Below are 16,896 nucleotides of genomic sequence, written 5' to 3' on the forward strand. Positions count from 1 at the left end.
AAAAAAAAAAAAAAAAAAGAAATGTTAGCAAATGAAATTCAGCAATCTATAAATGAAAAATATATTCCAACCAAATGAGTTTTATCCTGAGAATGCAAGCTGGCTTAATAATAATACTAAAAAAATCAACCAATGTAATTCACCGTATCTAAAGAAAGAAAAAAATGAACATATCAATTGATGCAGAAAAAATTGGACAAAATTCAGTATTCATTTATGATGAAAGTTCTCAGCACACGAGAAATAGAAGGGAACTTTCTTGACCCAGTAAGAAGTATCTACCAAAAACTTGTAACATACTTAATGCTGAAAAGGTGCATGCTTTCCCATTAAGCTATGAAACAAAACTAGAATGTTCACCCTCCCCACTCCTATTCAACATCGTATCATAACCAGTACAATAAGACAAAAAAAAATGTTTAAAGGCATATGGGGCTTGGCTCAGTGATTCACGCCTGTAATCCCAGCACTTGGGGAGGCTGAGGTAGGTGGATCATTTGAAGTCAGGAGTTCGAGACCAGCCTGGCCAACATGGTGAACCCCCACATCTACTACAATTACAAAAATTAGCCGGGTGTTGTGGCAGGTGCCTGTAGTCTCAGCTACTCCGGAGTTGGCAGGAGAATTGCTTGAACCTGGGAGGTGGAGGTTGCAGGGAGCTGAGATTGCACCACTGTACTCCAGCCTGGGTGACAAAGCAAAACTCTGTCTCAAAAAAATAATAATAAAATAAAAAATAAAAAACATATGGAATGGAAAGGAAAAAAACAAAATTGTTTCTATACACAGAAAACAGTATTGTTTATGTAGAAAATCCACAGGAATCTACCAAGAAATTACTAGAAATAATGAGTGAGTTTAGCTAGGTTGCAGCATACAAGGTCAACACACAAAACTCAATCGTGTTTCTATATATTAACAAGTAGAAACCAAAATTTTAAAAAATGCTACTTACAGCAGCTCCAAAACAAAGGAAATGTTTAGGTATAAATCAATACATGTCTAGAATCTATATGCTAAAAATTCCAAAACACTGAAAGAAATCAAAGAATACCTAAATAAATGAAGGGATAACCCACGTTTGTGGATTGGAAGACTCAGCAGAGTAAAGATAGCAAGTCTTACAGATTGATCTGTAGACTTAATGAAATTCAAGTCAAAATTCCAGCAGGATTTTTTGTAGATTTGGACACAGTGCTTCTAAAACTTATATAGAAGGGCAGTGAATCCAGAATGGCCAAAACAATGCTTGTGATGAAGAATGAAGTTGAAAGAATTACCGTACCCAGTCTTAAGTCTTACTATATAAAGCTTCAGTAATCAAATGTAATATTGGTGACAGGATAGATATAAGCCATTGGAACACAATAGAGAATCTGGAAATAGACCCACACAAATACAGCCTATTGATTTTCAACAAAAGTGCGAAAACAATGAAATGGAAAAAGGATAGTCTTTCAACAAATGATATTGGACTGATTAGACATTCATATGAAAACAAAATGAACCTTGACCTCCATCTCACACCCTTTACAGGAATTAACTCCAAATGGATCATGGAGCAAAATGTAAAGGTATAACATTTCAGACAACACAGGAGAAAATCTTTATGTAGTTATACAAAGAGTTCTTAGACATACACTTAAAAACATGACCCATAAAAGAAAAAAAGTGATAAACTGTACCTTATTAAAGTTTAAAAACTTTTGTTTTGCAAAAGACAAACTATAAACTGGAAGAACATATTTGCAAATCACATACCTGACAAAGGACTTGTATCCAACTCATTGTATCGGAACGCTCAGACTTGTCGTATGCAGACAACCTTACTTAAAATGTAATCTAAAAACCTGAACAAATATTTTACCAAAGATAATGCAAGGATGGCCAATACATTCATGGAAAGATATTCAATATCACTAGAAATTAGAGAATTGCAAATTAAAACCACAGTGAGATACCATTGCACACTTACTAGAATGGCTAAAATAATGATGATAATGATAATAAATACTGTCAACATGGTGTGCTAATGAGTATGCAGAACAAGAGGAACTCTCATCCATCACTGTGGAAATGCAAAATGGTACAGCCGCTCTGGGAAAGTGTGGCAGCTTCTTATAAAGCTAAACAAGTGCATATTACTGAATGATCCCACTCCTAGTTATTTATCTTAAAGAAATGAAACTTTATGCTCACACAAGAACCCGTGAGTATATCAGCTCTATTTGTAATCACTAAAATTTGAAAACCACTCAAATATTCTTTAACAGTTGAATAGATAAACCTTGATACATCCATACAATAAAATACTACTCTGCAATAAAAAAGAATTAACTATTCATATACACAACAATATGGATGACCCTCAAAGGCCCTTTGCCGAGAAAGAGAAAGCAATCTCAAAAGGTTTTCTTGCTGTATGATTCCATTTAGGTATTATTCTTGAAAAGATAAAACTGTAGTGATGAGAAACAGATCGGTGGTTGCCAGGGGCTGAGCATGAGAAGAGGATGTGACTGTGGAGGAGAAGTATGAGGAATTTTTCCTAGGTGATAGAACTCTTCTGTATTCTGATTGTGTGCTCGTTACATGAATCTATACATGCATTAAAATGTATAAATTTTTACAGAAGACTGTGCACCAAAAAGTCAATTTTACTGCATATAATTAAACACATAAAATAAATGTTATAAGCAGAAAATAAACTAATAAAAGACACACGAACAGAGAGAGAGAGAAGGCAATAGTCAAGATGAAGAGGGAACTGGGTAAGAGGAATGCAGAAGGAAAAAGGATGTCATGTTATGATACTAAAAAGTAATTTAAAACAGTAGACTAAATCAAACTATGTAGAAGCAGTAGATAGAGGAGTGCCTACTGCAGAAAACATAATAAGTAATATGGAAACAAGCTTAAGGAGCGCTCCCAATGCGGATGGCAGGGGAAAGGGACAAATAAATAAATATAACCACTAAATAAATGACAGAAGTAGAGAACAAATAACATTTATCCATGGGTAAATGGATATTAGATATTCTTAGAGAAAAGACCAGAGCAAATGGAAAAGCACCTGTACTGTATTCAAAGCAGAGTTCAGGACAAATACATAATATACTATATAAAATGAGTCTTTTAATTATGGTAAGTAAAGTCTGGGGATAAAAAGTAATCATGAGCCTAGAGTCAAAATGCATAAAGCAAAAACTAGAAATGAAAGGAGAAATTTATGGAAATACCATAACAGAAGGGCTTTAAAAACATACTTTGTCAGTCTTGGACAGAGAAAAGAGGTTAAGAAAATGGATATAGATAATTTAAATAATATAATTAGAGTGAATATAAAATACCTCTCTATCTTGATTCCTGAACCCTTCAATAAAAGAATTACATTTCCCTAGTATTCACAAAATTAGTGATATATTAACTTGTTAAGGAAACCCCATTAGATTTCCTCCAAAATGCCCCCAGATATTGCTCAGCCCATATTTTCTGATGAAAATAAAACAGAACTAGAAATTTATGACAAAAACATGTAATACCAAAGATTGATGGATAAGTGAGTTGGAGGTAGGAATCAGATGGAAGCCTCAAGAATTGAAATCTTGAAATTGCTTCTGTAAGGAATGGGAAATTAGGGACACCCAGTAGGGTCGACAAGCAGTGTGCAGAACCTTGCTGTGGTTGGAGATCGTGGATATATAGTGGCATGAAGCCCCTGTGTGTGACACTTTCCCCTGGGGACACTCTCTAGAGCAAATTTCACTCATGGTTGAGAGTATGCACACAGGATATTGAAGAGACGGGAAGATAAGGACATTTAAGCTGCTGGTCAGAAGTGATTGAATGACTTTTCCATATGGGAAGGGGTAGGGAGGAAGTAAACTCATAGCAATGCACTGATGGACCAGAGAAAAGGAAAGAGTTGAGGAACTGGAGGGTTTGATGAAGTGGAAAAAAAAAAAAAAAAGCCCAGTAAAGGGAGTAGAAACATAAAAGGATAAAGTATCACTGGAGAGTTCAGAGGAGTTGCTATACCAGGTGAAATTCCAAATGCCTGGATTGGAGTGGAGAGGAGGTCATAAGAAGAATGGATGATACATTTGCCTTCACATCGTCTATTATTCTCAGACCTCCTCCAAGATTCATTTGTATGAAGATCACATTGGAGGGCTACTCTTTTAGCCCTGGAATTTATCTTGATTGTTACATAATTTGGTCTAAATTCTCTGAAAGGATAAAGGAAATCAACATTTGTTGAGCCTCTGCCATGTGCTTTACATTCCACTTTGACACTATTATCCTCTATCATTAGGGTAGTCTTATCATTTATTGTTAAAATTTGGACTCTCTTAAGAGTGTGAGGACAACAGTTCTAAATTGAAGTTGCTCTGGGCAAACGGGGATGGATGGTCACCCCCACTATTATCTAAGAGCCCATTTGAGTTGTCTGTAGCATTGTGAGAATTTTGGGGTGGGGAGACCAAGGTTCAGAGAAGTCATTTGAGTAAGATCACCCAGTTAGTGAGAGTCATGGCAGAGGTAGGATTGACAACCATGTCTGCCTAACTCTGAAGTCCAGCCATTGCTAACTTAGTTCCTGATTCACCACACTAGCTATCCACCATTGCTTCACTAGCTGTGGCTTGACAGGCTCTCTTCTTGACAGACACCATGACAGTCCCAGCTGGAAGTCTGTCTCAACACAGATAATTAGATGTGTGATAACTGTACCACTGCCAGCAGTGACAGGAAGCCAGCTGTTCTAGGAGCCTGTGGGACCACGATGTGCTAGGGAGGACTTTGATGCTGGATGTGGGCTGCCCAAAGACCCCACATTTGCTGGTTTTGTAATCAGAGCGTATCAGGTGAAGATTACACAGCGTGGCCAGTTACAGAGGCTGGGAAGGGGTTTCTGAGGGATTCCAGGGCTCATAAAAGCCACAGCATCAGAGAACCTTGGGTTAGAAGGAAGTAATAAGTAAACAAGAATCGATGGGACAAAAATCTAGATTGTAGAGCAAAAGGCTAAAGAAGCTTCCAACTCAGGAAGATATGGCAGGGCAGGAGGTTTCAAGCAAAGGACCAGGTAAACTGTCAGCCACCAACAGATATCTGAAACAGAAGAGGGCAGGGCAGGGCAGGGCAGGACAGTGAAAATGGGTTGATGGCTCTGAAATGATTCACCTGTTTAGTCTCTCCCTCCAACCCTGGTTAGGGCATGTGCTGAGGATGTCCAGCTGACCTCAATGAGGTTATCCTGGGTCTGTGTGATATTCTCCACGGAGCTCATTTTCTGTGTTCTGTGATGCAAACCAGAAGTTTTTAAGTATCACCCTGCAGATCCAATTGCCCTATAAAGTCTTTGGAGGAACAGGATGGGGTCTCTGAAAGCCAGGGCAATAGATTCTTGGAAACTGTCAAAGCACAACTGAATTTATAAGTTGTTTTAATAACACAATACAATAATACATTCTCTTTGTCCAATATTTAAAATGTGATTGATAAAGCTAAAATCTTTACTCACAACCCTCAAATCAGGGTTCTATACCTGTTCCTCAGAGGTGGACATTATTTTAAATCAATTTTGGGTATATCTTTTCAGACTCTTTTCTACAGATTTACATTCATATATGACCTTGTAGAAAATGCATTTTACTGTACCTTTCTTTTAAATATTTGGAGGGCCTTTAAAAATTTTTTATTCTGACATAATCTCAAAATGACAGAACTTGGCAATAGCAGTAAAAGAAACTTCTATATACTCTTTACCTCATGTACTAATTGTTTATATTTTGCCCCATTTGGTTTAGCATTTTCTCTACTAATATATTTTTTTGCATGTGCACATTCTTTTTCTGATCCATCTGAGAGTAAGTTGGGGTCACGGTTTCCACTTATCCCAAAATACTTCAGTTTGTATTTCCCGAGAACAAGAATATTCTTAGTACATTTATTCAAATGAGGAAATGCAACATTGACCCAATGCTATTATCTGACAGTTCAGCTCCAGATTTCACTAACTGAACCACTAATGCCTTCACGCCTTTTCTTAAACAAAGAGGCAGTGTATTGCCCTCATCTTCTTTTTTCAACATGCTTCATCTTGCTTTTTTCAACATGCTTCATCTTGCTTTTTTCAACATGTTTCTGCATATAGGTAGCCCAGTATTATCAGCATGGGCAAAGTACGTCAAAGTATGAAGGCGCCATAAATTATTTACTGCTTCCCCCATTGATGGGCACTCAGATTATTTCCTACTTTTATCATTGCAGACATCCTCAGGCTGAATGTTAGTAGATATTACTTTGGATTAATGTTCTTTTTTTTCCTTAATAAATCCTTTATTGGAATGAATTACTGTTTTGAGGACATACAGTGAGGACAAAGCAAGACTCATAATGCTGAGGAAAGTTCCTTCAAAAGGAGTTAAATAAGAGATGCTCCTGATTCACATAATGTGGAATCAGGGTATGAAAGCAGCACAATTATTCCAAGTTTTCTGACAGATAATTGTATCTTCTTAGAAAGAAAAAACAATTAAGGAAGTTCTTGGTGAAGAACAATTCTTGGGAAAATAGTTAACATGCTTGCTATATTTTTATGGATTCAGTGCTGTCTTAGGGAACTTGGACCAGAATACAGAGGCCTTACTTGCTCTAAAGACCCATAGATGGAAACAGGCAGATCTCACCCCGCACCCAGAGCCCCACGCCCAGGGCAAACAGTGTTCTCTGGACCAGGACACGCTTCTCCTGTACACTTAGCAAACTTCCACCAGTGGGGACGTTTGCTATTTCTGCTTTGTGTGAAGCATTTGGTACCATCTGGGCTGGCTGGGTTTCAACAAAGATAGTAAAGAAACATTTATCAAGAAAAATCAAAGTCGGTCTCGCCAAGTGTGGTCTAGAGAGATTTGCTTCCGCGATACATATGCAGCTCTCTTGCTGCTGGGAAACACGACTCAACTTTGAAACGCTTCAGGAGGGACAGCCCTTTGGATCTTAGCCTGCAGCTACTGTCAACTGCTCATGACAGAGTGATTTTAGTAGCCAGAGCTCTTGGAGATGTGAATGCCAGCAGTCTCAGGATCCATTCCATGGCATTCCGTTCCTCGGAATGTTTTGGCCCCTTTGGTAGAGAATAAGCTCAAAAGGACGAAAGTAGAAGAAAGGACCTATAAGGGTGAGGGAAGAGGTGGAGTCATGCCTCAGTGAGTAATGTTTGGCTCTGCAATGATTAGATGCCCAAGAAAAGGTCATTTTTGGCGGCACACAGTGGCTCACACCTGTAATCCCCACACTTTGGGAGGCCAAAGTGGGAGCATCACTCGTGGCCAGGAGTTTGAGACCAGCCTGGGTAACATAGTGAGACCCCATCTCTACAAAAATTTTTCAAAAGTTAGCTGGGTGTAGTGGCACTTGCCTGTAGTCCCAGCTATTCAAGGGGCTGAGGTGGTAGCATCGCTTGAGCATGGGAGATCAAGGCTGCAGTGAGCCGTGATTGCACCAGTGAGACCCTGTCTCAAAAAAAAAAAAAAAAATTACTCTTAAACCACGAGTCTTGAGATTGACAGCTTCGAAATACAACACTCTTGTCCAGCAAAAAGCACTCTAAAAGAGCTGTAAATTCCTTAAGCTTACGATAGAAGATCTTTTTCCAGTGACTATCCTTGTGGTGTCAGTTCATAAGACTGGGGCGGAGGAGGGGGAGTGGCCTTGCCAGGGAGAAGAAAGATGAGCTGTTTCCTCTTGCCTCTTGCCTCTGTGTTGTCAATCAACCAGACAGACAAGCTTCTGGCACCTCTGAGTATCTCAATCCTGTGTGCGTGCAGCTCACTATGTGATAGATGTGTCACTTCAAGATCCCAGCCTAGAAACTGGTACATGTTATTTTCCTTGGAAGGCTCAAGAAATGAAAGTAACAGTTGGATATTATATTCTATGGGGAAAATGCATGGTTATTTTGAGAAATTATTATTTCTCCAGAACAATGTTACTTAATGCGTGTCTTATAGACCGGCAGCATCAGCATCACATGGAAATGTGTTAGAAAAGCATATGGACAGGTTTCACTGGAGACTTAGGGAATCAGAATCTATCTGTGGGGGTGGATGCCAGAGATCTGTGTCTCATGAGTCCTCTGAGTAATTTTTATGCACAAGAAGCTCTCCTGTGGAAGGGTTCAAGTAAACATCAAATACACTGTTAAGAAGAAAACCACAAATTGTTCCATTTGAAGTCAGTCCATTTGGAAATGGTTAAGTCTTAATAATAAAAGTAGACAAATAGGCAAGGCACAGTGGCTCACACTTGTAATCCCAGCACTTTGGGAGACCAAGGCCGGAGGATCATTTGCATCCAGGAGTTTGAAACCAGTCTGGGCAACATGAAGAGACCCCCACCTCTACAAAAATTTTTTTAAAAAGTTAGTTAGGCATGGGTCGGCAAGCACCTGTAGTCCCAGCTACTTGGAAGGCTGAGGTGGGAGGATCACTTGAGCCCGGGAGGTTGAGGCTACAGTGAGCCATGATCATGCCGCTGCACTCCAGCCTGGGTGACAGAGTGAGACCCTCTCTCTCTCTCTCTCTCACACACACACACACACACACACACACACACACACCAAAAATGTGGTGAAAGAGGGCAATGAATATGAATAAGAATAATAACGAAATAGCAGTAATATATAACAGTTAACATTTATTGAAGTATTTTCTAAGTTCCGGGTTCTGTGCTAAACATATATATTCTTTGTCCAATTTTACTCTTGTAACAACCTTATTTTATTGATCAAGAAATTGAGGTTCATATGTGTGATGTAACTACTTGGTAAGATGCGGACCCTGGGATCTTGTAGTCCTGTCTCCATGACACCATATGGTCTGTCCTGAGGAAAACATTAACGTTTTATTTTGTCCCCTATATCCCCAGAGCCTAGCAGAATGCTTAGCACTTAGTAGGGACTTGCTTGTTGAACTTAACTGATCAAGGTCAACATCTTGCTTTTGGCATAAAAATGAGATGTAGCTTGCAAGCTGAGATGGAAGATGAATTCAGCCTGTGGAAAAATAGAAGACAGTGCCATATTGCTGGAGTGCAGAAAAAATGTCAGCACGGAATAAGTTACAGCTTGCATCCTGGTAGCCAATTCAATGCTTCTCCCATCTCATTTATTCGGTCACAACCCCTTACTAGTTGTATGATTTTAGGGAAGTCAGTCTTATTTTTTTTCCAGCAATGGTCAGCTGTTTGAGTGTAGGAAAAGGACAGAGTAAGAAAGGACAGGTATTTGAATTTAAGTAGGGCTGGGGTATTGTGAGATAAGTAAAATAAAAAGAAAGAGGGGCAAGGGAGTTGAGGGTCTTTCCAAGGGAGCAGCTAAAATGCACCATAAAATCAAATCTGGGGATGAATGGAATAAAAGCAGGAGGGAATAGGGAGATCAAGAGAGTGTGTTGGGTTCAAGGGACTGATTGGTGGAGAATGGACTGATGAATAAGGGAAGATTTATTGCAGTAGAATAATAGAGCTAATGAACTGGAAAAATAGAAATTGGGGTAAGACAGTAGGGTACTTGAAACTGAGATTGAGAAAGTGGTATAATTTCTGGGATAATAGGCTCCAGAGCATGACCATGGGAGGAGATGACTATGATTGGGGGTGAGCAAAGGTTGCAGGAAGTGAGGGGGTGCTTTCTCTCCTACTTTCCAATATTCTTCCTTCTAATCTGTTTTTCTTGTCATCTTGAATTTACAAAATTTCTGGTTTTATTTATGCTGTGGATGTTTTTCCAGCCTTTTCCCTATGGGCTGTCTGGGTGCAGGTTATGGGTGATACATGGATAGTAAGTGCATCTTGGTTTAGAGGGTAACTCTTTATTTCTTACTCTACTTATGGAACACGAGAAAAAAAAGTATTGAATAATGGCTATGGTAATGGGTACCTTTGTCTTATTCCTTACTTTAATGGAATTGCATTTATCATGAACCATGGTACTGTTATTTCAGATAGCCTTTATCCTGTTAAGAAAATTCTCTGCTGTTTCTAGATAACTGCAATGGTCTTACGGTTTTCTTCTTTGATCTACAAATATGATGAAAATACTGAAAATAGATTTCCTAAGGTTGAGCCATCTTTGCATTCCTGATAGGAGTCATTATGTATTTACCTTTTAGCAGATAGTTAGAGTCAATTTGGATTGAATATATTACTGTGGATTGTTCTACTGTAAGTGAGATGATTGACATTGTATGCTTAAGAGCTGTACAATTATCATTTTCTAGTCTCCTTCCATTGACTACCTGCATTACTGGTTTCTGAATTGATTCCTAATTAACTACTTCCTGTGTCTCCAGGCTGATGATTTAGTTTCCCTCATCCTTTCTACAGCCAGTTGCATCTTCACTGCTGATTCCCTGCCTCCTTTTCTTCTCTAAGTTCTTTTTTTTTTTTGATGGAGTCTCACTCTGTCACCCAGGCTGGAGTGCAGTGGCACAATCTCGGCTCACTGCAAGCTCTGCCTCCTGGGTTCACACCATTCTCCTGCCTCAGCCTCTGGGCAGGCTGGGACCACAGGCGCCTGCCACCACGCATAGCTATTTTTTTTGTATTTTTAGTAGAGACAGGATTTCACCATGTTAGCCTTATAGCCTCCTTTACCTTGGTATTCTGGACTCAGGGTGGAGCTAAGCTCTAATGCTACTGACATTTTCCCAACCTTCTCTCTATGGGCTGTCTGGGTGCTGGTTATGGGTGATACATGGATAATAGGTGTACCTTGGTTTAGAGGCTAATTCTTCCTTTGTTTTTTAGCTTTTTCTTTTTGAATGGAGGTAAAATTAACATAACACAAAATTAATCATTAACTGTTTTCAAATGTACAATTCAGTGACATTTATAGAATATTCACAGTGTTGGACAGCCGTCATCTCTATCTAGTTCTCAGAAGTTTTCATCACCTCTAAAAGAAACCCTGTATTCATTAAGCAGTCACTCCCCATTTCCCTTTCCCTCCAGCCCCTGGCAACTATTAATAGTAGTCTACTTTCTGTTTCTATGGATTTACCTGTTTGGAATGTTTCATGTAAATGGAATCATACAATATGTGACCTTTTGTGTTGGGGTACACAAATGTTCATAGCAGCAGTATTCACAACAGCCAAAAAGTGGAAACAACCCAACTGTGGATCAGCTGCTGAATGGATAAACAAAATGTGGGATATCTGTATGATGGAATATTATTCAGTCATGCAAAGAAATGAAGGGCCAATACATGCTATAGTGTGGTGAACTTTGAAAACCTTATGCTAAACGAAAGAAGCCAGCCTTTCCTGTGGGCTTTGTGGAAAATAAGCTTAGAAAACTTAGTTAATCTTGGTATGGGAAGAGCTGTGTGAAAGTCAGAAATCCATATTTAACCAACACAGAACAGAGTTGACATCTTATCAGCCCATCTCGTTTTGTGTGCTGCTTCAGCTATGGATGTTAATAAAATTAAATTTCTCACTAGACAAGTGTGATGCCAAAGAACCTTCCACAAGTTCTGCAGCCGTCACTGCTTGGTGCTTAAACACGTTGGACAGTATTAAGGCAAAAACTGCTTTTTCTTTTTCAGTAAGAGATGCTAAAAACCTTGTACCTATGGACCCCAATGGCCTGTCAGATCCCTACGTTAAACTGAAACTGATTCCTGATCCCAAAAGTGAGAGCAAACAGAAGACCAAAACCATCAAATGCTCCCTCAACCCTGAGTGGAACGAGACATTTAGATTGTAAGTGGAAATGACTGCAGTGAACATGGGTGGTGGAGGTTGGGTTATGGGCCACCTGAGATCAGGGAGTTCCTCCTCCTTTAGCTTTTGTTTCCTTCCTTCCCTTCCTCCCTCCTTCTCTGTCTTCTCCCTCCCTCATTCCTCTCTTTCCCTCCCTTCTCTTCCATCTGCAATTTTGTGTTGTGAGCCAAGAAAAAAATTAGAGCTATTTTTTTTTAATAGAGATGAGAATGCCTGTGGTGTGGGGGAGTGGGTAGGATAGGAAATGGTGTGATGTGTTGCTAAGTGAAGGCAAGTTGTGGGAGAAATGATGGGGCTCAGGAAACAGGGGGACATAACCTACAGGGTATGGTGACAGATTCTCTAGAGCTGGGTTTATGGATGATGCTTGGCTTGCAGCCTGCTGGGACATCTCCACCAGCCTCCCTTGAGGGTCTTCCCTGGCCAGGGCTCCAAGAATCTGGGAGTCTCTTTCTTATACATCTAGGCATCAGGAGTTAGTTATAACAGCCAATTCACCGAGCATATATGATGTGTGACAAACACTGGGTTAAGCGATCTGATTTCATCGACTCATTTTATTCCCAATGTAGCAATAGGGTTTATAGAGGTTAAAGAGTATGCCAAAGTCCCATAGCAAATATGGAGTGGAGTGGAATTCAGCTTCTGGCAGTCTGACTTTAGAGGTCATACTTTTTTAGCCACCAGCTAGAAGCACGGTTCCTTGTCCTGTCTCCTCTTCCCTCTCTCAGGGCAAAGCTGGGCCCCTTCTCAGCCTCAGTCAAGGACATGTCTCAGAACAGGCAATTTCCCCAGGATTTTTCTCCATACATTTCGTCAGCCTCATTCTCAACCCACCTGTGTGCAGATAGAAACCATACACACCCAGTTATGCAACTGATACCTGTGTTTCTTATAGGCAATAGGAATTCCTGAATATCCTGAACCCTATTAAGACATAAGATAACAAAAGTAGTTAGAACTGTTCATGTCATAGCCAATCTAGGGCCTCTGCCTATTTAAGCCACAGGCTGTCAAACAGAAAAAGCTCTCACTCCCTGGAGAGCTAGCCTGGGATGGAAACTGAATATGTTTCTTTCAGCAGCTTGTAATCTGTAAAAATTTCTACCTCCAGGTCTTGTCCTCTTGTACATTTCTTCTGCTTGAAAAATTACTATGACTTCCACTGATGTCTTTTCTTTTTCTCTATGCAGTCAGCTGAAAGAATCGGACAAAGACAGAAGACTGTCAGTAGAGATTTGGGATTGGGATTTGACCAGCAGGAATGACTTCATGGGATCTTTGTCCTTTGGGATTTCTGAACTTCAGAAAGCCAGTGTTGATGGCTGGTAAGTAAGATTTTGCTTTGAAAGCTGCCATACAGCTTGCTCCATCAAACATGGGTTCACGTATGTTTTCCTTTTCTCCAAAAATTGAAATAGTAAGGCAGAGTCCCAAAGTGAAGTCTGGTTGATTGGATCTGCCTCGCAGATATGTTTTGTTTGGTCCTTGTACTAAAAACAAAAAAGAAAGAGGCCAGGTGTAGTGTCTCACACCTGTAATTCCAGCACTCTGGGAGGCCAAGGCAGGTGGATCACTTGAGGTCAGGAGTTCAAGACCAGCCTGGGCAACATGGTGAAACCACATCTCTACCAAAAACATGAAAAATTAGCTGGGCATGGTGGTGTGTGCCTATAGTCCAGCTACTCAGAAGGCTGAGATGGGAGGATCACTTGAACCCTGGAGGTAGAGGTTATAGTGAGCAAGTTGGTCAGAGATTGAGCCACTGCACTCCAGCCTGGGTGACAGAGTAAGAAGAGAGAGAGAGAAAGAGAGAGAGAAGGAAGAAGGAGGAAGGAGGAAGAAGGAAGAAGGGAAAGGGAAGGAAAGGAAGAAGAAAGAAAGAGGGAAAGCAGGAAGGAAGGAAGAGGGGAATGGAGGGAGGGACCGGGGAAGGGAGGGAGGGAGAGAGGGAATTAGTTCTAGCATTTTAAAAATCTGGGGGTAGAAGACAACAATTGAGAACAGTTGACTAGTTAATGCCCCCTTTAGCCAGGACATGGATTTTCTATTTGTCACCATCCTCACCACTCCCTATTTTGTTACATCTGGCCCACTTTACTAAACTATATGATGCGACTGTAACTGCCCAGTGGCTTCTTTGTGCCTGCTGCCCAGACAGAGCTGATTTATCAAGACAGGAGGATTGCAATAGGGAAAGAGTTTTACACACATAGAGCCAGCTAAATGGGAGAACAGAGTTTTTTTATGACTCAAATCGGCCTCCCTGAAAATTTGGAAGCTAGGGCTTTTCAAAGATAGTTTGGCAAAGCGTAGGGTGGCTAGGGAATGGGTGCTGCTGACTGGTTGGGGATGCAGTAATAGGGGTGTGAGAAGTGGTCCTCGTGCGCTGAGTCCACTCTGGGTGGGGCCACAGGACTAGTAGGCAGGTCCAGGTGGGGTAGTCTGATAGTCAGAAAGGCAAAAGCCTGAAAAGACATCTCAAAAGGCCAATCTCAGGTTCTACAATAGTGATGTTATTATCTGCAGGAGTAACTGGGGAAGTTGGAAATGTTGTGACCTCTGGGATAAAGGCTGATAATAATCCATGTCTACATCTTAGCAGAATTCAAGCTCCTTTCATTTTCCTAACTTGGCAATATTTCATTAGTTTTACAAAGGCAGTTTAGTTTTGGGGAAGGGCTGTTATCATTTAAAATATACAACAAATTTCTTTCAAAGTTAGGTTGGCGGTCTGGTTGGGGTGGAGCCATTGGTTATCAGAAATGTAGAAGAGACATCTCAAAAGGCCAATTTTAGGTTCTACAATAGTGATTTTATCTGCAGGAGTCATTGGGAAAGTTGCAAATCTTGTGGCCTCTGGAATAATGGCTGGCAATCCTTTATGTCTACACCGTAGCAGAATTCAGGCTCCTCTCATCCTCCTAACCTAGTGGTCTCTCATTAGCTTTATGAAGGTAGTTTCATTTTGGGCAAGGGTTATTATCATTTAAAATATATACTAGGCCGGGCGCGGTGGCTCACCCCTGTATTCCCAGCACTTTGGGAGGCTGAGGTGGGTAGATCACGAGCTCAGGAGATCGAGACCATCCTGGCCAACACGGTGAAACCCGGTCTCTGCTAAAAATACAAAAATTAACTGGGCGTGGTGGCATGTGCCTGTAGTCCCAGTTACTCAGGAGGCTGAGGCAGGAGGACCACCTGAACCCGGGAAGCAGAGGCTGCAGTGAGCCAAGATCATGCCACTGTGCTCCAACCTGGGTGACAGAGCAAGACTTCATCTCAAAATAAAATAAAACAAAATAAAATAAATAAAATAAACATTAAATCTGTCCCAAAGTTAACTTGGCCCAAGCCCAAGAAAGAGTAAGGGCAGCTTGGAGGTTAAAGGCAAGATGGGGGTTAGTTAGATCAGATCTCTTTCACTGACATCATTTTCTCACTGTTACACTTTCTGCAAAGACAGTTTCATGACTGGCTCCATGCACATCAGAGTGGCTTGTACACTTCACCTAAAAGATATGTGCAACCCACTGTCAGATTGTGTCTGGGAAGCTGCTGCTTCCTTGGGATATATATATGTATATCCTTCAATAGTACCAACAGAGAGGCTGGGTAAGCCCCCTTGGCAACCGTTTCACAGTTAACTGAGTCAAGGAGTCAGAAGAAATAGCTCAACCTGCCGCTATAACTTTGGGAGAAGTGGCAATTGGGCTGCTATTACTTCTTCAAGATAAATTGTCTCATATCTGGATTGTCTCATTCAGGCCTTTTTCAGCTTCAAGTGAAAGAAAATAAAAATCAAACTGGTTTAGCAAGAAAGAGATGTATCATTTGGACCACACACACATCTTTCCATCGTTCACCTTATGACTTCCTTGTCTTGGCTCTGTATTTCATCTTAGGCTTTTCTTGAAAAATATATTGAGTGTCCATTAGGTGCTGGTCACTAGAGACACATCGAGGTATAAGACAGATATGACTTCATGGAGCTTAGCTTATGGCAGAGAGTGGGGTGGGCAGATAAACTTTGAACAAGGAATTACGCAAATGACAAATCAATGACAACATGATGGAAGATGTGAAGAAGACAGGAGCTGAGAGTTTTGAACCCAAAAGTATCTGAGACAGATTTCAATCAATTTAGAAAGTTTATTTTGCCAAGGTTGAGGATGCGCCAGTGACACAGACTCAGGAGATCCTGATGACATAGGCCCAAGGTGGATGGGGTATAACTTGCTTATGTACATTTTAGGGAGACATAAGACATCAGTCAGTACACGTGAGATTTACATTGGCTCAATCTGGAAAGGCAGGACAACTCAAAGTGGGACGAGGAGGTGCTTCCAGGTCATAGGTAGATTTTACAATTTTCTGATTGGCTATTGGCTGAATGAGCTGTTATCAATAGAAAGGAACGTCTGGATTACATAAGGAGTTGTGCAGACCAACGTTTTATCATGAAGATGAAGCCTCCAGGTAGCAGGCTTCAGAGAGACTAGATTGTAAATGTTTCTTATCAGACTTAAGATCTGTGTTGATGTTAATGCTGGTTGACTTTTCCTGAATTCCGAAAGGAAGGGGGTATAATGAGACATCATATCCAACCCTCCCTTCTCATCATGGCCTGAAACAGTTTTTCAGGTTAACTTTGGAATGCCCTTGGCTGAAAGGAGGGGTCCATTTCCATGGCTAGGGGGCTTAGAATTTTATTTTGGGTTTACAGAATGTACCCCAAAAGAGTTGTGTTAAATCACATTTCACAAATGGTTAAAAACATAGTTCTCATAAAATAGATAATGGGCATTGGCCAAAGATTTCCTTAGCTCACTAAGGAGAAAAGCAGCAGGATGAATGAATGATTCCACAGAAGGTTTGAGAAACTGATGTTTGTGTAATCAGTAGAAAAAGAAATGCTGAAATAACTTTGCTCAGTTAAATATAAAACTGACTGATAGGACAATAGAATCACAAGCTTTGGGGTAAAAAAAAAAAAAAAAGATTTTGGCCAGGCATGGTGGTTCACGCCTATAATCCCAACACTTTGGGAGGCTGAGGTGGTCAGATCACCTGAGGTCAGGAGATCACCTGAGGTCAGGAG

At 40.5% G+C, this 16,896-nt stretch overlaps 1 protein-coding gene across 1 annotated transcript in view; it reads left to right on the top strand.

The window, feature by feature from the left end:
* PRKCB (protein kinase C, beta) overlaps positions 1-16,896 on the top strand; it is a gene marked incomplete at its 5' end in the record, with an annotated part of 390,293 nt that overhangs the window by 246,580 nt on the left and 126,817 nt on the right. Inside the window, 2 exons of the mRNA XM_011958268.1 lie at positions 11,618-11,774; positions 12,989-13,123. Coding sequence (XP_011813658.1) covers positions 11,618-11,774; positions 12,989-13,123 — 292 coding nt within the window. The remainder of the gene's footprint in view (positions 1-11,617; positions 11,775-12,988; positions 13,124-16,896) is intronic.

This window comes from Colobus angolensis, unplaced genomic scaffold (genome assembly GCF_000951035.1).
Source record: "Colobus angolensis palliatus isolate OR3802 unplaced genomic scaffold, Cang.pa_1.0 Scaffold464, whole genome shotgun sequence".
Lineage (NCBI taxonomy): Eukaryota > Metazoa > Chordata > Mammalia > Primates > Cercopithecidae > Colobus > Colobus angolensis.